The sequence below is a fragment of the Mya arenaria genome, chromosome 3, assembly GCF_026914265.1.
Source record: "Mya arenaria isolate MELC-2E11 chromosome 3, ASM2691426v1".
NCBI classification, from domain to species: domain Eukaryota; kingdom Metazoa; phylum Mollusca; class Bivalvia; order Myida; family Myidae; genus Mya; species Mya arenaria.
In genome coordinates, this window is record NC_069124.1 from 81221992 (window position 1) to 81247049 (window position 25058).

The 25058-nt window shown below is 35.0% G+C and overlaps 2 protein-coding genes across 5 annotated transcripts; one reads left to right on the forward strand and one right to left on the reverse strand.

The window, feature by feature from the left end:
- Positions 1 to 343: 343 nt before the first annotated feature.
- On the reverse strand, positions 344 to 23865 carry LOC128228700 (uncharacterized). 4 transcript variants are annotated; one of them, XM_052940166.1, is made up of 4 exons: positions 23816 to 23865; positions 20566 to 20657; positions 14916 to 15885; positions 344 to 4129 (listed from the first exon to the last, which is right to left on the reverse strand). In XM_052940166.1, exons 3-4 carry the CDS (start codon positions 15693 to 15695, stop codon positions 3956 to 3958), a joined length of 954 nt encoding a protein of 317 aa, XP_052796126.1. In that variant the 5' UTR covers positions 15696 to 15885; positions 20566 to 20657; positions 23816 to 23865; the 3' UTR covers positions 344 to 3955. The 4 variants fall into 4 exon arrangements, with proteins under 4 accessions (XP_052796126.1, XP_052796128.1, XP_052796127.1 ...); XM_052940168.1 differs by lacking the exon at positions 23816 to 23865 and adding an exon at positions 23702 to 23756; XM_052940167.1 differs by lacking the exon at positions 23816 to 23865 and adding an exon at positions 23523 to 23629.
- Positions 9606 to 11828, forward strand: LOC128228701 (uncharacterized). The gene is made up of 4 exons (XM_052940171.1): positions 9606 to 9876; positions 10438 to 10478; positions 11155 to 11266; positions 11725 to 11828. The coding sequence occupies exons 1-4, from the start codon at positions 9780 to 9782 to the stop codon at positions 11793 to 11795; spliced, it is 321 nt and encodes a 106-aa protein (XP_052796131.1). The 5' UTR covers positions 9606 to 9779; the 3' UTR covers positions 11796 to 11828.
- Positions 23866 to 25058: the final 1193 nt, after the last annotated feature.

Here is a 25058-nt window from a genome sequence, read left to right on the forward strand (position 1 = left end):
AATTCCCCCTCAATTCAGAATGTGTGTGCTGTGACAAAGAAACTTACGATGTGTATTTCAAGCACTGTTGATGAAAATGAAACGGTTCAAAGTTTGAAGGAAGTTCTGTTGTCAGAGTTAGAAAAGCGTACCGAGTATGAGGACATTCCCTTGCTTGGAGCTGTCCTCAACCCGGACACAAAGGGTTTGACATTTTTGACAAATGAGGAGAAGGACAGGACTTTGAGTTTACTGAAAAACAAAGCATATGACATGTCTGTGATGGTCAAAAAGGAAAAAAATGACCCAGATGCTGCTACTGCAGGACAAGAGGCAAACATACCAGAGTTACCAAACTTACCAGAGTTACCGAATGTTCCCGCTGTACCAGATAATGATGGTCAAGAACTTTCCATCGAAGATGAACCGGCTTCAAAAAAGGCCAAAGTCATGTGTTCAGATTATATGGACTGGTTAAGTGATGTAATTGTAGTGGGTGAATCTTCAGTACCAGTAGTGGATTTGGTACAGGAGGAACTGAATAGATATCTCTTATCTGAGAGAAGAGCCACAGATTCAAAACTAACTCTTCTACAGTGGTGGAAAGAAAATGAGTTCCAGTTCCCAAGGCTAGCAAAAATTGCCAAGTCTGTTTTGGCAGTTCCAGCTAGCTCGGTTCCATCCGAGCGCGTATTCAGTCTTGCAGGAAATATTGTGAGCAAGAAGCGTGCCCGCATGAAACCTGAACTAGTTGATATGCTTATCTTTCTTAAGATGAACAGAAAATTGTACTGGTAAACATGACTAAACAATTGTACTTCTACACTTTTTGGCTTGAAAAGGACTTGGTCAGAGGTGACAATTTCAGGAAAACTTATATGAACTTTCCCTCATACAAACAACTTTGTGTGCCTCGGTAAAACATCATTTTTGAAAACATTTAAGGAAATTGAGTATTTTGTGATGATTGCCTTGTTCAACAAAATGCATTCAAAACCTTTCAAAATTGATTTTTTCAATCTCCCTAGATTTGTATCCATTCAGTTAATTTCTTTCATTGATGATTAGTCTCAAAATAGTATTTTTTCATCATAATATTTCCTCGTGGATAAGTTAAATAAGCTAATTAATTAAATTAGCTAATTAAAGATAAATCCACAAGGAAATAATCTGATGAAACCTCTCCCCACAATCTAGGCCAATTTTTTTTATTATTATTTATTTATTTTAGTTGTATTGAAATCATTGAAGAAAATAGAGCATTTGCTAGTAAGAGCAAATGCTCATTTTTCTACAACGTTTTTAATAGCCATCAATAACAGTGGTCAGTGGCCCATGAAGTTGCTTCTGTGAAGGAAATTCAGATTTCCTTTCTAAGGTTTGTCATTAAAAAGAGTTTCAAAGACTAGCATCATGTTTGTTCATATTTTATTGTTCTATTTACAATCCTTTTTATCATAACAATTAGATTTCTTGTTTATAAGTCAAATAATATGGACTAGGAGTTTTCAGATCTGGGACTACAATGTTTGCAACTTAACTTTTGATTTTTTCTATTGCAAAAATTTTCATATTTTTCTCCAGACTATTCTCTTGTGGATTAGTCTTAAAACAGCTTGTGAAGTGAAGGATTAACCTTTTCCTCCACAAGCTACTTTAGGACAAACTCTGATGAAAATATTGAAAATCTATGCAAAGGAAAAAATACATATTTGATTTGCATTGAACTCATAGTAGGAAATGGAGTTCACTTGTATGGAATAAATGCTTCATTTCGTACAATATTTTCAATAACAATCAGTTACAGAGGCGCTCAATGGCGCTTCCGTGGAGGAAATGGTTAAATCTTTGCATACGCTAGAAGCTCACAAACATATTTTTGAATCCGAAAGGCTCAACCGATTAATAATCGATGTCTAATCGGTTAGTCTTCCGATTAAGTCCGATTAATCGATTTTAGTTTTTCCAGCCGATTCCAATCACTACCTACCACAGACTGTTTGAGCTTGATACAGTATAAAACAAACTATATAAACGATTGATAAACACGGTCAATTGATAATCACAAAAATTCTTAATTCTGTCCAATAAATAACGATATCAAACACAAAAGCGGTATGAATTCAATATAAACTACGTACCTAATGAATGAATACTTACAAACGATAGTTTACAGACGACATTATTATGTTCGAATAATTGACTCTGGGAAAGTCATCAAATTTCAACGATTTTCTTGCTTTATTAAGCGCTTGTCTTAATGCTAGCGTGACATAATGTTAACGTTACATCGAAGGACAGAATGAGCCAAACTTGGATTAAGTTTTTATCAACGGTATTCACCACTATTTTTATCATTTCAATGTCAACTGTGAACCAGTCCAATATAAAAGTAATCGCTACCCGGATGTTAACCCTCAGTCGGTGTAAATTATTCACGAATAGAAAAGGTGCTATCGTCATGCTAAAATGGGACAGAATCGATTTTGAGTAACAATAACACATTTTTAGACCTAATAAAACTTTATGATCGGGAATGACCAATTTCTTGTTACATGCAATACTGTTTTTATCCGACACGTAGTCTTTGTTTTCAGTGATTTAATAAAGGTGTGTTTAGGCTTAAAACAGTTAGCAGTGGATCATGTCTGCTAATGTTACACAACAATTCGAGGACAGATTACCGTAACGTTATCACCATGCGCAATTACCGAAAATTTAAGTATATTACGAACGAAATGCAATTATTTTAGATATATTATTGTTTTAATTAACATTTCTTGCAAACATTATTCAACAGACAAGAATAAAATACTTACCAGATGTTACTGAAAAGCATCCTCAAAAAAGTGGTATATTGGTACCGGGAAGATTTTCTGTCTTTTTTGTCCTAAATATCGGCATATTTTTACATTTTTTTACCTTATTTAACACAATATTTTCATTATTTTAATACAAATCACTTCTATTAGGTGTTCTTATTGGGTTGGGAAAGGCAATTGCTGTATATATGACGTTGACATGCAATAACAATAAATGAAAGCAAATGGGCCAAATAATTGCCTTTTTTGTGAAATCTGCCATATGTCTTTGAAAGGAAACTTGTACAAAAAAAAGTAGTTGCATCAGCAACAGGCAGGAAGTTGAGGTAGCTGTGGTTACAACTGGCTGGTGCATTTAGTGTAACACATTTGGCCCAGTTATAACCCAAAGATTATAAATAAAAAAATAACAAACGTAAAGAAAATTCCATATCAAAATAACATGAACATTAAAATTAAATTTATTTTAATTAAAGCACCACATATATCATATGTATCATGTAAGGTGCCATGGATTGCTGGTCACATTGCCTGGATACAGTAATTTATATTTTTTATATATTTTTTTTTAATAGATTTTTTTATTTATTTTTTGTCAAGATTTTGTCAAGTTATTAGTAACTTTTTTTCATGAAAAATGTGGAATATTTTTTAAAATGACATATATTCACTATGTTGTCAAAAAAAAAATTAAAAATAAAAAAATATAAAAAAAATATTTTATTTTATATAAAATTACTGTATCCAGGCAATGTGACGAGCACCTGTGGTCAACACTGGTTAATTAGTTGTTTAACCGGTTAAATATAATATTTACAAAATGCTATAGCCATATTCTAACGTAGCTATATAACTATATTCTAACGGTTACGCATTTAAGACGAAACGCTCTTCACTGGCGGAGATAGTTTCGAACGCCCGCCATTTTTGTCGAAATAATGCGCCAAATAAACTGATGTCTTGTTTCGTTTATTTAAGGTAAGTTCAAGCGATGATGATGGTTCTTCTTCTTTAGGATTGATGTGTAAGTTTGTTATTTATTTAATCACAGCAACTTGCAAGAAAAATTTTAGCATCTAGATCTAAAGTGTAAACAAGTCCTTCACTATACTGGAACGGTTTTTACTTCTGCATTAGTTAAGATAGAGTAACTCTTATTTTTGAACAGTTTCCAAAATTACATCTGTATCAATGTTGATGCCCACAGCAACTAACATGGAGTTGGTAGATGATTTGATTCTATACTGCAGTGCAGTAATATATATCGCCCATGAACTCCTTTTCTTTCTCAAATGGCAGTTGTCTTCCTCTATGGAAGTCCGTTTTCCCTGAAAAATATATGACATTGAATTTAGATTTTAATAATAAGAAGCAAGTTTAAAATAAAGTCTTCTTTCTTTAAATAAGGCCAATTGTAAATTACTTGAACTCAAGATTATAGAATTGATGAGATTTATGTTGTTCACATTGAAGTTTTACTTTGCAGTTGAAACAAAATTTACTATTATTAATTGTAGGTACAGGGCGATTTACATAAGCCTCAAAGTAAAAGTAAACTATTTGCAATCTACTGTCAATCCCCTGCGAAAATGATGGCCAATAACCATGGACTACCATGGACTACCATGTTACGTCAAATGGCCGCCCCACGGTATCACACCATGGTAGACCATGGTATTATACCATGGTAGACCATGGTAGCACACCATGGTAGACCATGGTCATAAACCATGGGGCGGCCATTTGACGTTACATGGTATACCATGATATATCATGAACTACCATGATATATCATGAACTACCATGGTATATGACCATGACCTACCATGGTAGACCATGAACTACCATGGTATACCATGGTCACATACCATGGTAGACCATGGTCACAAACCATGGTAGACCATGGTCACATAAATAGGATTGACAACAAACTTAACAAAGATCAAAATCAGTGAAATGGAATTGTATTGATTAAAATATGTTTATGGCGTCATCTAGTTTAGCATGCCGAGTACTGTATTCTGTTGATATCCCATTTACATGTATATGAGAAGGAAAAAAAATGTCTTATTTCTCTGCAATAGCTAACAACTTGTGCCAAACTTTGACTAGAACAAAAATATAGTATATATATATATATATATATATATATATATATATATATATATATATATATATATATATATATATATATATTTAGTATGATATAGGCCTCAAACTGTCCATTATGTAAAATATTGGAGCGTCTTTGGCGGCGGCACGTAGCGCCGAAGACCCTCCAATATTTTGCATAATGGACAGTTGAGGCTTATTAATTATCTATTACAGAATAACACATTTTTGTTTCTTGTTTCGTTTATTTAAGGTAAGTTCAAGCGATGTAAGGAGTATAATTCAGTAACTTTTATAACGATCTTTTACGCTAATATTATTGTTTATAATAACATAGCAACATTTTGAAGTAATGAGCAAATATGTTTTGTTGTAATACATTTTCGCGACAAACATACGAAATACGTTTGTGTAGAAACACAGTTAAATGCTTGTTTTTGACTAGCGTTCAGCTAATACTTAATTTATATATATATATTAAAGCAGCTTTTAAATTTGTTTCTTAACGTTGGTAAGCTATTTTTGTCGAGAAAAAGGATCAATTGTAATGGGCCGGCAGCGATGCAAAAGTGGGTGGGGAAGGTCAAAAACTAAAACCTTTAAAAAAGTTTTTATTGTTTTGAGGAACGATCTTTTAGGGGAGTGAAACATATATTTTTGGCGACATGTTAGTAGGGAGTTAACAAATTTTACAATAGAATATTAATATTTTTTATAAAAAAAACTTTCACATTTATTCTAAAAAGTCTGTTGACATTATCACTTTGTTTTCATGTCAAAATGCTCCAGACTACCTATTTAACAATGTTGTGAGTTCGTTATTATATCTTGTCAAATAAAAAAAAAAAGTTCTTCAGGTTAATAATGAAAAGTAGTGGATGAGAGATCATTTCCGGGTGACAAATATGTTAATATCTTTTTAAATATAGCTGCAATCAAAACAAAGACATTGTTGATTGGACAGTTTCAATAACTTCGACTCAGTCACAAATATACTCTTTTTGTTTAAAGACAATATAGCTTTTTGATTTGAAATCTGATAAAATCTTATATCATAAAATATGCTCAAATCCTAATTACAGCTCCTCATGTTGCAATGGATAAATGGGTATGAATCATGCTTGTTAAATATTGAACCTCAAAACTAAGAAGAAATTGATTTTTTTAACATTTTTAAATTTTGGTCCTTCAATGGACTTTTGCATCGCTGCCAACCCTTGACCTTTTAAATAACCACTATGCAAGCAAATTATGGTTAAGTGTCTGAAATGTTGTTTCGTCTATTTTAGCCAACCCAAAGGAGCTAACAAATAAATCATCAGTCCTCAAAAGAATCAACCAGTGAAGGAGAAAAACATTCAAAGCCGTAAATTGTCAAATCCATCAGTGAGTAGACTATTGTTTAAAGCAAATGGTAAGATTTTCATTCTGGTTTTGAAAACAATATGGTTGGATGTGTGGAGTGGATTTTATATGTAACAGACAAACACTAATGAGAATCTTTAAAAAAAAAATCAGACTCAATAAATTTGAGCTCTTTGGTTCGAAAGAATTAAATAAGCTATCATTAATTTATATACCTGCAACATTGAAATCTTAATTCGCACTGATTTGATAACCAACTGGCCGTTAGTTATTTGAAAATGTTGGCAGTACAAATAAATAAAAGAAATATTTTTCAGGTTGGAAGATGGATGTCAAAGTCTCAGACAACGAAAGGCTTCCAGAGTTAAGAAAAGACCACTTCAACAAAAACAATCATGCAAAGAATGACTGCAAAAAATCTTTTCGCAGATGCGTTTCATCATCAAGTGTATAAGGAAAAGGGACCTGGGTACAGAGACTAGATGTAAATGTCAAGGACTGAAATGAGCAATTCAATGGTTTCTTACTAATTGTGTTTATATGCGTCATAAGAAATTAAAACTGTTATAAATGGATGTGTAGTAATGATGAAATTATCACCCTGTGTCGAATGACATTAACTATTCATGAATTTAGTTCATGAATGACATTTTGAAAAAATAATGTTCATGAACTGTCAAGTTCATTTACTAAGCAGGAGTTCATGAACTTAGTGGGAGTTCATGAACATGATTTGTCCAAATTGTCATTCATGAATAGTTCATGTTATTCTCATCAAACGCTTGACGTCACTGACATGGATAAGTAATTTGCTGGACTAAAGAAGCTCGATACATGGAAAATGATAAATGCGAATCAATTAATACGCTGTCGTTCTAGAATCAAAATAACAACTGTATGACTAACTTTTATCAGTAAATACAAAACTGAGTTTGGCGTGCTGATGCAAAAACTTAAGTCATTAATAACTATGCATTTAAACTCCAGAATTACCTTTAAGAACCATTAATGTACAGGTGCATACTTTTTGTTTCTTAAATACAATAACTTTATCAACTGTGTTAGTTTGAATTTTTTATCCATGTTTTTATGCACATTGGTTAAAAGTACATGTTTGAAAAATATAATGATATAATTAAGGAGAGATAACAGTTTTACTTGCGTCTATGCTGTAAGAGCGCAGTAGGGCATGTGAGCAAATTTCATAAAGCATGTTAGAGCATCTTGGGTCATTTGCTTTCTTACCCTACTGCGTTCATACAGCATAAGCGCAGTAAAATGTGAGCAATACTTGTAACTTTAATACATAATCATAAATGAAAAAAATGTTCATTGTGGTAAGACAGAAGCAGTTAAGAAAAGTAATCTACTTTTCATGAAGAATTGAAATTGGTTACCTAAAACTGGAGCTTATAAGAAAGTGTTCTCAATTTTCTTGTTGACTATTTTCTTTCATAATAGTGGTTGACATTTTAAACAAGAAAGTTATAATGTAACAATTGTTCAAGATTTGTTCCTAAAACGTTATCGTTTAACAATTGTTATCACATCTAGTCAGGAATGTACTGGGTAGATTTCAAGATTTTAATCCATGCAAGAACATTTCTAGATCCGTACTTGATCTATTCTTAACGTGTACAAGAACCACTAGAAAATGATAAGAACATTTTAAGAAATGTGCATGAATTGTTCTTGAACTGTTCAAGAACTGTACTTTTACTACTATTTAAGAAATGTGCATGCATTGTTCTTGAACTGTTCAAGAACTGTACTTTTACTACTCTTTAAGTGTGCAGGAACAATTCAAGTTCTTGAAATGTAACAGTTTCAGTTTAAGAACTATATTGTACGCACAATTGTTCAAGATCTGTTCCTAAAATGCATTTCGGGTTTGATCTTTTTGTTAAAAATGTGTTATTCTGTAATAGATAATTAATAAGCCTCAACTGTCCATTATGCAAAATATTGGAGGGTCTTCGGCGCTACGTGCCGCCGCCAAAGACGCTCCAATATTTTACATAATGGACAGTTTGAGGCCTATATCATACTAAATATATATATATATATATATATATATATATATATATATATATATATATATATATATATATATATATATATATATATATATATATACTATAATTTTGTTCTAGTCAAAGTTTGGCACAAGTTGTTAGCTATTGCAGAGAAATAAGACATTTTTTTTCCTTCTCATATACATGTAAATGGGATATCAACAGAATACAGTACTCGGCATGCTAAACTAGATGACGCCATAAACATATTTTAATCAATACAATTCCATTTCACTGATTTTGATCTTTGTTAAGTTTGTTGTCAATCCTATTTATGTGACCATGGTCTACCATGGTATGTGACCATGGTCTACCATGGTATGTGACCATGGTATACCATGGTAGTTCATGGTCTACCATGGTAGGTCATGGTCATATACCATGGTAGTTCATGATATATCATGGTAGTTCATGATATATCATGGTATACCATGTAACGTCAAATGGCCGCCCCATGGTTTATGACCATGGTCTACCATGGTGTGCTACCATGGTCTACCATGGTATAATACCATGGTCTACCATGGTGTGATACCGTGGGGCGGCCATTTGACGTAACATGGTAGTCCATGGTAGTCCATGGTTATTGGCCATCATTTTCGCAGGGGATTGACAGTAGATTGCAAATAGTTTACTTTTACTTTGAGGCTTATGTAAATCGCCCTGTACCTACAATTAATAATAGTAAATTTTGTTTCAACTGCAAAGTAAAACTTCAATGTGAACAACATAAATCTCATCAATTCTATAATCTTGAGTTCAAGTAATTTACAATTGGCCTTATTTAAAGAAAGAAGACTTTATTTTAAACTTGCTTCTTATTATTAAAATCTAAATTCAATGTCATATATTTTTCAGGGAAAACGGACTTCCATAGAGGAAGACAACTGCCATTTGAGAAAGAAAAGGAGTTCATGGGCGATATATATTACTGCACTGCAGTATAGAATCAAATCATCTACCAACTCCATGTTAGTTGCTGTGGGCATCAACATTGATACAGATGTAATTTTGGAAAGTGTTCAAAAATAAGAGTTACTCTATCTTAACTAATGCAGAAGTAAAAACCGTTCCAGTATAGTGAAGGACTTGTTTACACTTTAGATCTAGATGCTAAAATTTTTCTTGCAAGTTGCTGTGATTAAATAAATAACAAACTTACACATCAATCCTAAAGAAGAAGAACCATCATCATCTTGCACCTATCAATATTTTGCCCCGGGGGGGGGGGGGGCGGCGGGCATACACGGGACTTTAGACAGAAGACAATTCCCGACAGGCGGGAATTTGACACGCCGAATAATTCCGGGTCCCGGGTTTTAGACATAAGACGGATTTTACATCTCGGTACCCGGAGTTGTATAGACAACCATATTTCGTATCCCGGTACCCGGAGTTTAGACAACTGTACTGTCGCACTAAAAAAATGGCGGACAAACTTTCACACGTTTCATCCTTCTCAGTTAAAGAGATGTGTGAATGGGTGGATAGCATCTCAAAAGATCTCACAACCATATTTAAAGGTACAGTATTAAATATAAACAGGAAATGTTCATCATTACTATAATTTATTTTGGCATATCGTATTAAAGTTCCATTCTATTGCCATGTGGTTTTGCGCGCGCTGTCCTTTACGATTTTGACATAAAGTCCGTTTTGATCAATTTCTTCTTTTGTCACTATGTTTTCAAATGCCCTCTGCTGCAGTCTCGTCAAAAAAGCGTCTATATGAGGGAGAGGGTTTTTAAAAAAAATGACCGTTTGTCATATTATAACATGAAATTTTCATGTTATAATATGACAAACGGTCATTTTTTCATTGAAAATAATTAACATGATTATCATTATAGACCCACTCATTGACCTCATTCATATTTGGATTACCTGCCCTTGTAATTGGCTATATCATAGAATATTATTGCAATTTTCGATGTTTAATACACTTGTTTGTGCAGTGTTTTCGATATTCCGCCCTAAATATACGTCTGTAGCAGGGTATTAATCTTAATAGCCCCGTAATTATAATATTTATGCATTTATGCCCATAAGAAGAATAAATCGCTTCTTTGGATATCTTTTTTCAGATTTTTTGTTATGCTGCAACAACTATATATTAACAAAAAAGGTAATTAAATGTGAACTCACAAATGGTATAATACTAGCAAAATATTTCAGTACTGTATGCTATGGTGATGGTGTGATAAAAGTAGTGCAAAGTATTCTGTGTTTCGAGCAACCTGACCTTATATACTTTCTTATTAATGAAAATGTCCAGGACTCCTAAAGCTTTTACAAATATATAGGGGGAGGCACTTAATAATACAATTGAACGTGTATATGCATCCATCTGTTTATTTTATGGACTGCAAATTAGTCATGCATTGTGAAAATTTTCAAATAATGTGGCACAACTCATTTATGTTTCCAAAATGAAGACACCACCCAGATCCCTACCTAAAAGGTTTGACAAGGTCACCCTGAGACGTTAACTGTCGTCTCCTTTGTACTTTGTCACACACACACTAAGAGGTTACAGGTCAAAAATAAAAAATATGCATGTTTTTGGTGACAAAAGGGTGATGAGATCTCATTAAAAGGGCCTCATCACATCAGATAGAATTGACAGAAATAAAAAAAAATGTCAGAATGTTTGTTTCCATACAACTACCGGTACTACAAGGAACTACTGATACTGTTGCTCCTCCTCTGTCATGGGAATGTCTAAGTCTTTGTATTGTGATCTCAGGCTAGCGATATAGGGACTATTGGCTCTCTTGTTAAATAAAGCTTTGTTTTTCTAGAAAGAGTTGAGGACAGAGACAACTCCTGGTGGTGCTGCCACATCGACTGCGACTACCCATAGAAGTTCCGCTAGGAGCCCAAACCATAGCCAGGCTCAGAGTGCACCAGACAGTGAGTACCCATGCTACTCAGCTTAATAGTTATATATTTTACATATAATATTAGAATATTTATACTCCCAAAAAGTCAGAATTTTTTATATATTTTTTTTTTTTTTTGGGGGGGGGGGGTTATGTAGGAATATGTCCATAACATCTTTTCAGTGCAACTCCTCCTAAACCGCGCAATGACTTTTGTTTAAACTTTACTCAAAAGGAGTACATGATATGTAGATTTTAAGAGTTGTATTGTCTATTCAGCACTATACTTTATGTATGTATAAATATTTTAAGTTTACATAAAACCCTTTATAATACACAGCTGGAATCAAAATATACTTATAAATTACTTTTGTGCAATTGTATACTCAAATCACCATGTACTCCTGCCAAAGCATGGTTATTATCTATCCCAGGTACCACAACCTGCATACTATAAAATCATGCTTAATTGAGTAACTTCTGTTTCAGATATCATGGTAGATGTTTCGAGGTTTGGACGGAGGAGGGTACCAAAAAGATTTGATGAATATATTATGTAAAAACAATAAAAATAAAAATAAAAAATGAAGTTCACAATGTTCTATATATTTTTGATCCTAGTGATTGGTCTATTTTTAGATCACCTAGAGCCAAAGGCTCAAGGTGAGCTATTCTGATCACTGCCCACTTTCATCCAAGTTTTCACAGGAATGTTCCTTTGGTGGACCTCTTTCAAAAATGTACTGGCCTGGCACGGCTTTCACAAAGCATCTCGAGTCGATATCTTGCTAAAACTAAAATTTCAACATTGGATATCTCATTCAATTGTATTGCCACTGCACTAAATTTGTGTCTGCTTGTGAAACTCCCATGTTTCACAGGCAGACAAAATTATTAGCAATAATATTGAGGTCTAGAATAGATAAAATGGTGCAACTTTTTTCTCCATATATTTAAAAAGCATTGGTTGGAATGAATAAAACAACTGTCATCTGGATGACATTTCTGGCTGGCTGACTTCTAGCTCTTTCATGTCGGGTGAAAAAAATGCTTATCTGGCAATATTGGCACTAGGTTTGCCTTCATCCATCTATCCCCGGGACATTAGATACACAAAGCATCTCCCACTATGGGGATTTAGACAAAAGTATTGGCTCCAGGGTGGGGAATTAGACACCCAAAAGGAAAACTTGTCTAATTCCCCTGGGTCTGCCCGCCGCCCCCCCCCCCCCCCCCCTGGGGCAAAATATTGATAGGTGCATCTACAATGATGTAATCATTTTGCAATGTGTATATACTCATAACAGTGTTATGTGTTATAAAAAGTGGAAGTGTTATAAATGGACGACTTACTGACAAAACCATAGAACTGTATATTTTCTAATGATTAGTCTTGTTTCATTATAACTTCTTAAACCATTATTAAAATTTAATGAATTAGTTTTATAAATTAATATGTGTTCAATTGCATTACTTAGTTTTTTTTAATTTCAAAAGTTTTTGTTCTTTAAGATTTTGTTCTGTAACGCTGTTGATTAAGCCTGGAAGTAAATATGTTGTAACATGTAATATGGATATTGTTTCTAATTAATGTCACAGATTCTAGTGGTATTCCACTAAAAGTTTACTGCTGGTATACCACCAGCATACCGCTGGTATTCCACTGACATTTTTACTGGGGTAATTCAGGCAATTTGTTGTTCTGGAACTGTTCTAGAACTTTGGAGTTCTTCAAGAACTAAATGAACAGTTCCAGAACAGTTCTAGAACTTGGAGTGCTTGTCAGGACAAATGTTCAAGAACTAGTTCTTGAACAACAAATGGCCTCAAGACCTACTATTTCAAGAACTGTTCTGGAACTGGCCATTTGTTGTTCTAGAACTAGAGTTCTTGAACATTTGTCAAATGTTCAAGAACTAGTTCTAGAATGGTTCCAGAACTAGAAGTTCTAGAACTTAGTTCTTCAGGCCATTTGTTGTTCATGAACTAGTTCAAGAACTAGTTCTTGACTTTTTCTGGAATATCTCGCAGGGGACATTGCCATTACAGTTTGTGATATAACAAAAAACATCAGTATCTGCAAATAGTGAAACCTCAAGTGTTGACTTGGTTGTGTGTGCCTGCTCAATTTAAACCAACCTGGAAGAAGGGACACAATATTATTGTGATTATCCCTGAAAGACATGACGACTTCACCACTTAGGCTCTTTTTAGTTTTAAGTTTGAATATGATATTATACCTGGCTTAAAATGTCAACAAAAAGGGCATTGCAACAAGAAAGTATTCTGATTAGCACCAAATATCATCATGCTGTTTAAATACCACAAAAAACATTAAAGACACATAGTAAATTGATAACTTGGCTACAAAAAAAAAACAGTCCTGCTTATCATAATACCACGAATAAAAATATGTTATATTTTTCAAATCAAAATAAAATCTGGAAACTTTAACATAACCCAAACTAAGCCCGTGACTTGACATCAACTTAATCAATGATCATTATTACAAGCCTATTTAGTAATTAAATTGTTCCACAGGAAAACAAGAATAAACAATTTACAATGTACTAATGCACCAGTCAATTGTAACCACGGCCCCGGCTCCCCCCCAGGTCCGGGGACAGTTGGGACTTTGACTTTCGGTCCAGCCAATCCCGGGTAAAATCCCCGTCCTGCAGTAACAAACTGATGGTAAAATCCCTGCCGAATGCCCCCGCACCCCAGTGACCCTAGGTAAGGCCCATTCCCGGCTATATCTGCCGCGAAGACAAAATCACCGCATTCACCTGGCACTGAAGGGCCACCAGGACAGTAAAAACAAAGCCCATTTCCCCGACTATCCCCGCTATACCCCCGGACTGTGGTGGGGGGTCCGTGATTACATTTGACTTGTGCATACATTCCAATGAAACATATAATAACTTACAGTTCATGCAATTACCCATTTACCTCCCCTTTCCCGCGCTGTAACTATTGGGTTAACTTCCTTTGCATATAATTATATAATTACTTAATAATAAAAAGAACAATATCATTAGTAGCGATTTAAATAAAATAAATTTAATCAACATTTATAATCACCTTGTAAATTTGTTTAAAAAATCACACCTTAAGAACAAAAATTTCAAAACAAAGACACTATTTAAGTTATTGCATTGATTATAAATTTAATACATTATCCTCAAACAGTCCTTAGACAAGTTTTAAAGACATGTAGAAAAACCTTTTTATGTAGGCATAATATTACATATTGTGGTCCTAGGCACTGAATAAAGCATTACACTCTAGTTTTAGGATTTCTAGATTGGTGTAACGGTTTCATTGCTTTCAACACTCAGCAGGCACAAATTGTTGAGACTGCTTTTGTTTCTTGTATGCTGTATAATTATTTCAAATTCATGTTGTAAGACTGACAAAATAAATAGCCTATTTAAATAAAATATATATATATATATAATATATATATGTGATTGTCAACCTTTGATAAAATGATACTTTTTCATCCAGAAGTTTTGGAGGTAAAGCAAAGTTCTGTACATATACTGGATCAGTGAGTTCATGTAGTTCTACTCTTAACTCAAGTTTCATTTCATAATAAATATACATCAACACACAGATTTGGGCCAACTACATGTGTACATGTAGATAATAATCTATCATTACATTTTGGACTTCACCTTCATGTGACGTGTCAAACCAGGAACAGTGAATAGGAACCTGTCAACATACTGTGTGTACTCCTCCTTGTGCACCTGGTAATGGGCCGCGTGTCTTGATGTCTCCCAGCGCCGATGGGTGATTGGAAAATTGAACGTGCGTCCCCAACTATCCACCATCTTCTCAACCACTTGGTAGTCTGATATAGGATCGTTCTTGCATGAAAACACCAGGGTTGGCACATTCAGGGGCTTCTGCTTGAACAAACTGATGTAATAGTCATAGAAGGTGACAGTGTGTGAGTGAGTCAACCAGAAGTACAAGTTCATCAAAGCTGGAATTGTTTTTCTGACAATAACGTTTTCAGATGCCCCCATTCCAACTCCAACAGCCATACTTTTTAGTGTTCCTACAGTCAAGCTATCATACACAACAGCCCTTATCCTGCTCTGAATGTCCCCATAAGCTTTAGGTTGATCATACATCTCACCCATAAGCACAGTGAAATTGTAGGCTCCCATTGAAAAGGCATGTACTACAATGTCACCATATGACTGACAATTGCTCTTGATGTACTGCAGTAACGACTTTGCCAGAACTTTAGAATTCTTCGGCCAAGAAAAATGCTTCAAACTGCTTTTAACATTTAAAACGTCATACCCATATGAATGATACATATTGCTGTAGTTCTTTATGACTTTTAGTGGTGCACCATAAAAGCCAAACAGAATAACTAATGTTTGTGGCTGACAGCTCAATTCAGCCTTGCTAATGTTAAAACTGTCATTTTGGGTGCTCATATTCAACGACTCAACAGCCAGAACAAATGAAATTCTCTTTGCAAGGTTGTTATATCCATATTGCACAGGGAGCTTTTGACTGCTAAGTGGCGGAGTTCATCCTGAACTTTCCATCTGTATCACAGAGCAGCTTGTGGATGGTTGACCACAGTATTGTATCCTTGATAAGACTCAACAAGACCTTAACATCCTGAAAATAAAGTAAAAAAGACAGAATGTTTAATATGGGTAACAAAACAATTGACCTGATTCCAATCAAACATTGATTTATTATCACACTATCTAATTATATCTTTTTATGTCATAACTAGCCATCAGTTAGGTACAGTACACTCATCAAGTAAGACCCACTTTCCTTGCACACTCCAATGGATAAAGCTAATGTTTGCGGGTTTCCTCTGAGGGTAAAACAGTTTCCTCTGCGAAAAAAGGGAACTTCAAAGGGAAACAAATGCAGCTGTACTACGTTTGTAATGGCATACTTGATTGGTTCTGAATATACTTCTACACAATCGACATTGCGCTTTCTAACTTCAGACTTTTTTGAAAAGGTCATTTTCTTTTTAATATATAAACAACAACTCAAAATGTAATGAGTTAGGCCAGTACCAAATCTTTTTAATTCACAATGTCTATTATCAATATCTTCAGAACAAAGTGCGAGCATGCAGCGCAGTTAGGGTGCTTTTGCATGTGTAACGATCCGCTGTAGACAGCGGATAAGTGTAACGGTCCGCTGTAGGCAGCGGATGTGCGTTCATAGTATAACATTCCGTTATAGACGGAGTACGTTCATAGTATGTTAACTTGGTTGGTAATATGCAAATTAGCAAAGGCTGGGTTCTGTATGGATTGAGAATAAACTTTATATAAAGACCAGCAGACCCCTTCAGGATCGAGCATGTTTTTCTCTGAAGGGATCTGTTGATGTTTATTGGTGACATCGCACGTTACAAATGGTGGCAGTGGTGGGATGTTGACAACTGCCGGAACGGAGTTGCCTTACCCTTGAGTTTCCCAGACCAAGACTCGGGACGAGTTTTCTCAGAGGGGAAAGTAATGTAATGGTCCGCTGTAGGCAGCGGATTAGTGTAACGGTCCGCTGTAAGCGGCGGATGTACATTCCATTATAGACGGAAGTACCTTCATAGGACGTATGTTAACTTGGTTGGTAATATGCAAATCAGCAAAGCCTTGGTTCTGTATGGATTGAGAATAAACTGTATATAAAGACCAGCGGACCCCTTCAGGGTCGAGCATGCTTTTCTCTGAAAGGATCTGTTGGTGTTTGTTTGATGTTGCATGTTACACATGTTAAACCAAAGCCTAACCTTTTAAAAGATTGAAAAGTAAATGTGATGCCGTCCGGACAGGCTGATGAGCATTGAGCTCTTCAAAAGATGAAGGTATTTGACAAAAAAACTATGACACCGTACTTGTTTTGTGACTGCTTAATATTACATTCTAAAACAAAATGTCATTTTTCATTATATTAAATATGGATTGTCAAGTTGAATAATGGAATGAAAAATCACTTGCCTTCAGGACAAAACAAGAGCTGTCACAGTATGTGATGAATGCCCCCGAATGTGACATTGACCTATGAACAAGGTCAGTACATGAAAAGTTAAAGATCAAACAAATACATATGGCAAGTTATTTTAAATTGCCTCTGAACATAAAAAATACCACCTATACTTGACAACTTACATTCTTTTGTCCTTATATTCAGCATTCCATTGTGAATAAACATTAAGAGTATCTTTCACCTTAGAGGTAGGGAAATGGGTCTTGCACGTGACACATTGTCTTGGTATGTCGAACACATGTGGCAAGTTATTTTAAAATCTGTCCATACAAGAAAAAGTTACAGCCCGGACATAACAACCAGTATTCTGTATCCTTATATGCAGCACTCCATTGTGAATAAACACCTAAGTGTGACCTTGACCTAAGAGGAAGGGACACGGTTCTTACACGCGACACGCCGTCTTGGAATGTCAAACACATGTGGCAAGTTATTCTAAATTCTGTCCATACAAGTGAAAGTTCCAGCCCGGACACGACAAACTATACTCTATGTCCTTATATGCAGCACTCCATTGTGAATAAACACCTAAGTGTGACCTTGACCTAGGAGGAAGGGACACGGGTCTTGCACGCGACAAGTCGTCTTGGTATGCCGAACACATGTGGCAAGTTATTTTAAAATCTGTCCATACAAGAGAAAGTTACAACCCGGACACGACAACCTATACTCTATGTCCTTATATGCAGCATTCCATTGTGAATAAACACTAAGTGTGACCTTGACCTAAGAGGTAGGGACACGGGTCTTGCACGCGACACGTCGTCTTGTAATGTTGAACACATATGGCAAGTTATTTTAAAATTTGTCCATACAAGAGAAAGTAACAGTCCAAACACGACAACCTATACTCTATGTCCTTATATGCAGCATTCCATTGTGAATAAACACTAAGTGTGACCTTGACCTAAGAGGAAGGGACACCGGTCTTGCACGCGACACGTCGTCTTGGTATGCCAGTTATTGAGCCGGACACACGGATGGATGAAAGGACGGATGGACAGACAGACGGACGGACAGACGGTGCGATTTTAATATGCCCACCTTCTGGGGCATAAAAAAATGAAAATATGCTTGACTCTGTTAATTGTTGTAAAAGCATCAGTCTTGATTTCTTAATATATCTACATTTTTAGGTTAATAAATAGCCTAAAATAGGTCAGTTTTTTAGTTTAAGAGGCCATCTTTTGTAAACAAAATATATGTACTTATTTATGTATTTAACATGACTGGGTTAAAAAATGTATACCAAAGCCAGGATTCGAACTCAAGACCTTCTGAAAAGACCTTCTAAAAAAAGCGCTTTTCTCCCCCATTATGTGGTCAAAGGTGAGAAATAATCAATGATGGACATGAAATTTGTACTTTTGGACCGGAGACGAACAAACATAGGGGTCATCTACTGGTCATGACCAACCTACATACAAAGTATGAAGTTCCTGGGTCCAAGTATGAAGTTTCTGGGTTCAAGCTTTCATTAGTTATTGAGCCGAAAGAAGTGTGACGTACAGACTGGTGACCAACAAATTGTTTTTTACCTGAAGGTCACTTTGACCTTGACCTACTGACCTCAAAATCAATAGGGGTCATCTAATAATCAATACCAACTAGCAAACCAAGTATGAAGTTCCTGGGCAAAATTTGTGTTTAGTAAATCAGCCGAAACTTATTTTACCTCAAGGTCACCTTGACCTTTGACCAACTGACCTGAAAATCAATAGGGGTCATCTACTAGTCATGATCAACTGGCATACCAGGTATGAAGTTCCAGGGTGCAAGCATTCTTTAGTTATTGAGCAGATACCGTTTTTTACCTCACAGAATTGCGACCTTGATCTTTGACCTTCTGATCCCAAAATCAATAGGGGCCACCACCTAGTCATGACTAACTGGCATACCAAGTATGAAGTTCCTGGGTGTAAGCGTTTTTAGTTATTGAGCAGAAACCTTTCCTTACCTCAAGGTCACAGTGACCTTGACCTTTGACCTACTGTTCGCAAAATCAATAGGAGTTATCTACTAGTCATGACCAACTAGCATAACAAGTATAAAGTTCCTGGGTGTTCTTTAGTTATTGAGCGGAAACTGTTTCTTCACCTCAAGGTCATGGTGACCTTGACCTTTGATCTACTGATCTCAAAATCAATAAGAGTCATCTACTAGTCATGACCAACTAGCATACCAAGTATGAAGTTCCTGGGTGCAAGCATTCGTTAGTTATTTTGCAGAAACCATTTTGAAGCTAAAGGTCACGGCCAACATATCAATTTTTACCTGAAGGTAACCTTGACCTTTGACCTTTTGATCTCAAAATCAATAGGATCTACTAGTCATGACCAACTAGCATACCAAGTATGAAGTTCCTTGGTCTAAGTGTTCTATAGTTATTGAGCGGAAACAAAGTGTGACGTAGGACGTAGTGACGGACTGACTGACTGACTGACAGACCTAGTAAATTTAAGGCCTTATTTTCCCAATTGAAAAGGCACAAGCAGTTTAACAAAATTGAGATTCAAAACCTCAACCATAATTTCAAATTCAAAAAAGGTGATAATTTGCATATTATGCAAGATCATAGGTACCTTCCATGGCTGAGCGTGTACGATAGGTTCATCCCAATCTGAGCTTAGGGTGTTTTGCAGAAACAAGGTTTGCTGAGTTTCTGTAAAACACCCTGAGCAAAGGTTGAGATGAACATATCATTCACGCTCGGCCATGTTGTTTTTTCTCCCACCTCAGATAAATAAAATAAAGTACTCGTTAAACTGTACTTTTTTGCTGGAACTCTTTATGAGTGTAGTGAAAATAGTGTGCGTATATATATATATGTGATAATTCTTTTTTTGGTGGTCATAGTTATGCGGGCAGTAATTCAGATTATGTAAATTAGTTTTAAATTTTGCCACAAAAAAAGGTTTCCATGATGCTACAGACAACGGTCAACAACATATAAGCGAGGTAAATGTGTGATGAAAATAAAAAAGGAGTTGCATACAGGTACTTGTTTTATCTTTGCCTGTGGGCAGGATAAGAGTTTCCAGCATGGAAAAATGTTTGGATCTACTTATCCGAGGTAGGAGAAAGAGTCATCTTACTTGGTAAATTCAGGTTGGATGGATGGGAATACATGTCAAAAGTTTCATTGCAATACATTGAAGTATTTGCTTAAGTGAGCTTACAGGCAAAACCTTAACCGACCCCAAAGCAAGGGTGAGTAGAATAGCTCTCATTACATGTTAATAGTCAATTTACTAAAAATAAGAAATTAAAATGATAAATTACCTGTCAAGGCAGCCCAAGTGGTTAATGTTGCTTCTATTTCAATCTATTACTCGTTAGCTTGTGGAAATCACAGAGTGCTCCCATGCCCTGCCCTGAAAGAAAAGGTCCCTGATAAACAAAACCAAGTGAAAAGTCCATGAAGGACCCATATTGCACACATTGTACTTAGCTTTTAATTCAGATTATTCGATAACTTTGTATAAAAAAGAAAGAGCATTTAAATGAAGAAATGATCCTGCTTATAGTGCTGAACCATAAGTATTATGATATTGTTAATTTGGCAAGTGAGCTCCTTAAGAGCTGTTTTCCTAGTGATTTCAGGACAGAATTTCGGCCACATTCCCAACTTAAAAAAGTACATTTTTTCTCAATTCTGTGTCATAATTCCCCTCTTAGGTGGTCCTCTTTTAATCTGTTACAGCTGCAATTTGGCATCACTTGAGGAGATACCTGTGTTTATTGTAGTGTGAATGTTTATATGACGCAGCATTTCAGTTAATTTATGTTACGAATATAACATGATAACATGCCCCTTTTGCCCGAATGCATTCCTTAATACACAAGCCACTCAGTGAAAGAGTGTCAAGGTTGGACATTCTAAACCCCACTACCAGTCTATTAGCATCTAACCTTTGGTTCCTTGTACCCTTAATGAATGCTGATTCACTATTCTCCACAATCATTAAAAAATATAATGCTTGGCCCCTAGTCAATTATTAGCCAAGGTTGATCTTTCTGACACTGTTTATTAAACAATCCCTCTTGCTAATGCACCAGTCAATTGTAACCACGACCCCCAGTTCCGGAAAATAGCAGGGACTAAGTCCAGCCTATCCCAGGTAAAATCCCCGCCATACAGGAACAAACTGCTGGTAAAATCCCCGCCAAATGCCCCCTCACCCAAGAGACATCCTAGGTATTAAAGGTCCATCCCCCTCTATTTTTGGTGCAAAAACAAAACCACCGCAATCAGTACTGACCGCAATGCACATTCACACGGCACTGCGGGGCCACCTGGAAGGCAAAAACAAGGCCCATTTCCTCTGCTACATATCCCGGACTTGGGAGGGCTAAGGATACAATTGACTGGTGTATTACACTCATATCCTTTATTTTAGCCTGGTTTTTCAGCCTTTTTAAGCTTCTTGGCATAAGCACCATGAAAATACTTCAAATCAACTTTTTTTCCCACAAAAGATAATTGTTTGCTATATCATTGATCCTCTATTATTCAATCAGACAACGCTAAAACTTTTTTTAAATCACAGGACATTGTGGCAGGTAAACAGGTACCGGCAGCAACAAATTTTTACCTGTCGCAATGTTTTAAACTGTATTCAGTAACATGAACCCAAGTATTGATTTCAAGCCTCTTATTTTAATAGGTCTCATGATTTCTCACTATAACATATTTAGATTTTCTAAGAAGCTAAACATCAAGACAAAAAAAAATCCTATAAAAAATCTTCTTTCTTTAAGTAATCATTTTTTCCTCCCTTGCCTCCAAAAAACTCATAATATTAGTCCTCCTCAGATTTGTTGAACCCTTGAGTAGCTATATCTAACTCTTTTAATTCATCTTTTAATAAAAGAATGGTTATATACACAGGGGTTTCTCTCGAAAAATAAATTCTGATAAATATTATATATAAGAAAAAAATTTTTCGAGAGAAACCCCTGTGGTTATATACTGTAATTATAAATTATAATGAATAGTACTACAGGTCAAAATCAGGCACATCATTTATGCAAAAACGGAAGTAAAGTTCTTGTTATTGACAAGGTTTTAAACAGAGCGTAAAGAGTGTCAACACTGTATATTCATCATAATGTTTAAATTAATATGATTGCCAGGAACATTGGATTTTTCGTGCAAATGAGACTTTCTTGCAAAATTACTTCCATATGTTGCTGTTGTTTAGATATCTAGCTTTATTCTGTTAAATATTGATGTCAGACAGTAAGATGTTTTTAACAATTTCATGTTTATTGGGGAATACAAACTTGAAATAAACTTGTTGGCTCGTTTAATAATTTTAAAACCGACATATTAAACTGATGCAGTATAATACAATAGTAAAATAGCATTTGGGGCTAAAATAAAAATCTCAAAATTTGGTTAGATTTGGCGAAAATAACCTTTCTGACAAAAATAGTTAGTTTTGGGCTAAAAAAGTTAATTTTGTGAAAATAACTTTATTTTCGCCAAAAACTAACTATAATTTTGTCAAAATGCTATTTTCGAAAAAAAAAAAAACATTTTAGCCAAAAACTAACTATTTTAGTAGATTTTTATCAAATCTTATTTTCTCGAAAAATTACGCCAAACAACTAAATTTATTTTCAGCAAAAATAACCTTATTTTCTCACCTTAGTCAAAATGGTATTTTCGCGAAAATAACAATATTTTCGTATTTTAGTCTAGTCCAAATAATTGTACGTTGACGGATTTTTTTAGATTTTTGATATGGCAAATCCTTCACGTACAAATTGTAAAGTATCGAAAGTGGGTAGTTGTTCCGATCAGGATTCCGGGTTAAATCATATAGCGTCTATAAAATATCATAAAAACAAGAAATATTACCAGATAATGTTATTTTATATTAGTTCGTTACACAAAAAAATAAATATCCAACTTATAATTATGAGTTTGACGGCTTTTCTTCATTTCATTCTGTCAAAACATAACGGTATATACATGAAGGGCACCTGCAAGGCTTTAGGGCACAGTTTTAAATCGCTCGGAACATTTCGGCCATGGCCGAGTTGTTACGATTGTATAAACAAGGTCTATCTCGAAGCTTTGTCGGAGGAGGCCGAGTTATTACGATTGTATCGAGTTGTTCCCCTTCGCATAATTGTTGTCTGTGTCAGTCAACTTTCATTTTATTGGAAAGGAAAACAACTTGTTTTAATGCATTAAATGCTTGTTTAGTGCAAAATAACATTTCACTTACATGGTAAAATATGAATATAATTCTTTATGATCAATTTCAACCATAAAATACTTCACTTAAAATAATTTCAATATTTTTAAAACACCCCTGTTTTTTGCACATTCCCGTTTAGACGTCAGGGATTGGAAGAATCCCGTATATTAAATACGTCTATTATTTTAGACTAATTTTAGTCATACCCGTGTCGTTGCCTAAGTATCTGCTCATTTTGGACAATATGTTATTTTAGAGTCAACACGTACCAGACAAAAGAAGAAAAAGATTATTTCGGTCAACGTATTGCATTACTGTACCTGCAAAGTTGACAAACACTTTTACAACCCGAAACGGGTTTCAAAGTTCACTATGTGATTTGTAACAATCAAAACGGCTCACAACTGAAACGGACTGTATGGACAGTACTAAAACGCGGTCCTTTAAGCGGACGAAGCAGAAAGCGTTGAATAGTGCGGACGACATAAACAAAGAAGGGTTTTGAAAACTGCGAACAATGTAGATAAAGAAGGACTTTATTCCATTACGTTTTAGAGAAATTTGATGCATTAAATTGGCATTTTTTATTCACATGAAGCCCAAAATCATTGGGCTAAACAGTTTGCATTAACACTAGTTGGTTTATAGGATTTTTTCAGTATTCATATCTGTAAATTTTGGTGCCACTTGTTGGGTATTTATTGTGTGTATGTGATTCGTTTTTTCACATGTGAAATACTTAGGCAATTTTATTTGGTGCCCAGTGTATTCTTACCCCTGAGTTTAGTGTGTATGATTTTCTTGACGAAAGTATTCCGCAGTATTCCAATAAATGATATGTTGAGATGTCATGTGTTCTATTTCTATGTCGTCCGCACTATTCAAACATATGTATGGTTCAGGTTCGTTCTACTTCCATATCGTCCGCAGCATTCCAATAGATACTATATTGAGATTTGTTTTATTTCAATGTCGTCCGCAATATTCCGATAGATACTAAATTGAAATTTGTTCTATTTTATGTCGTCCGCGCTATTGAAACATATGTATAAGGAAATAATGACCAACATTAATGCGTAAAGATATTTGTTCTACTTCTATATCGTCCGCACTATTGAAACAGATGAGTTGTTGAGTTTTGTTCTACTACTTTGTCGTCCGCGCTTGCAAAATAATGTCTTTGGATTAAATGACCAAAATTAAAGTGTTAAGAGTTTTGTTCTATTTCTATGTCGTCAGCACTATTCAAACAGATTAAATGAGATTTGTTGTAATTCCATGTCGTTCGCACTATTGAAGAGTTTTGTTCTATTTAAGCATGTATTTTATTTATTTATTTATTTCTTGATTCATTCAGTTACGAACTCACTAACTAATTCATTCATTAATTCAACAACACACGAGCTATGGCAAGAGCGCCTCCACGTGATGTGGCCTGGATGTAGATAGATACTCTATATCGCTTATGATTAGAAAAGTAATCCATCCACAACTAAACGCTCTTACAATGTATTTTATATTAGTTCAAATAAATGCTATGTTTATATGTGCTTATTTTTGGCA

Excerpts from the sequence above, each read along its gene's own strand:
- LOC128228701 (XM_052940171.1), top strand. The coding sequence starts at position 9,780 with ATGGCGGACAAACTTTCACACGTTTCATCCTTCTCAGTTAAAGAGATG. Across the intron at positions 10,479-11,154 it reads ACTATATATTAACAAAAAAG|AAAGAGTTGAGGACAGAGAC; the intron begins GTAATTAAATGT and ends TTGTTTTTCTAG. Across the intron at positions 11,267-11,724 it reads GGCTCAGAGTGCACCAGACA|ATATCATGGTAGATGTTTCG; the intron begins GTGAGTACCCAT and ends CTTCTGTTTCAG.
- LOC128228700 (XM_052940166.1), bottom strand. The coding sequence starts at position 15,695 with ATGAGCACCCAAAATGACAGTTTTAACATTAGCAAGGCTGAATTGAGC. Across the intron at positions 4,130-14,915 it reads GTTTGACACGTCACATGAAG|GGAAAACGGACTTCCATAGA; the intron begins GTGAAGTCCAAA and ends TATATTTTTCAG.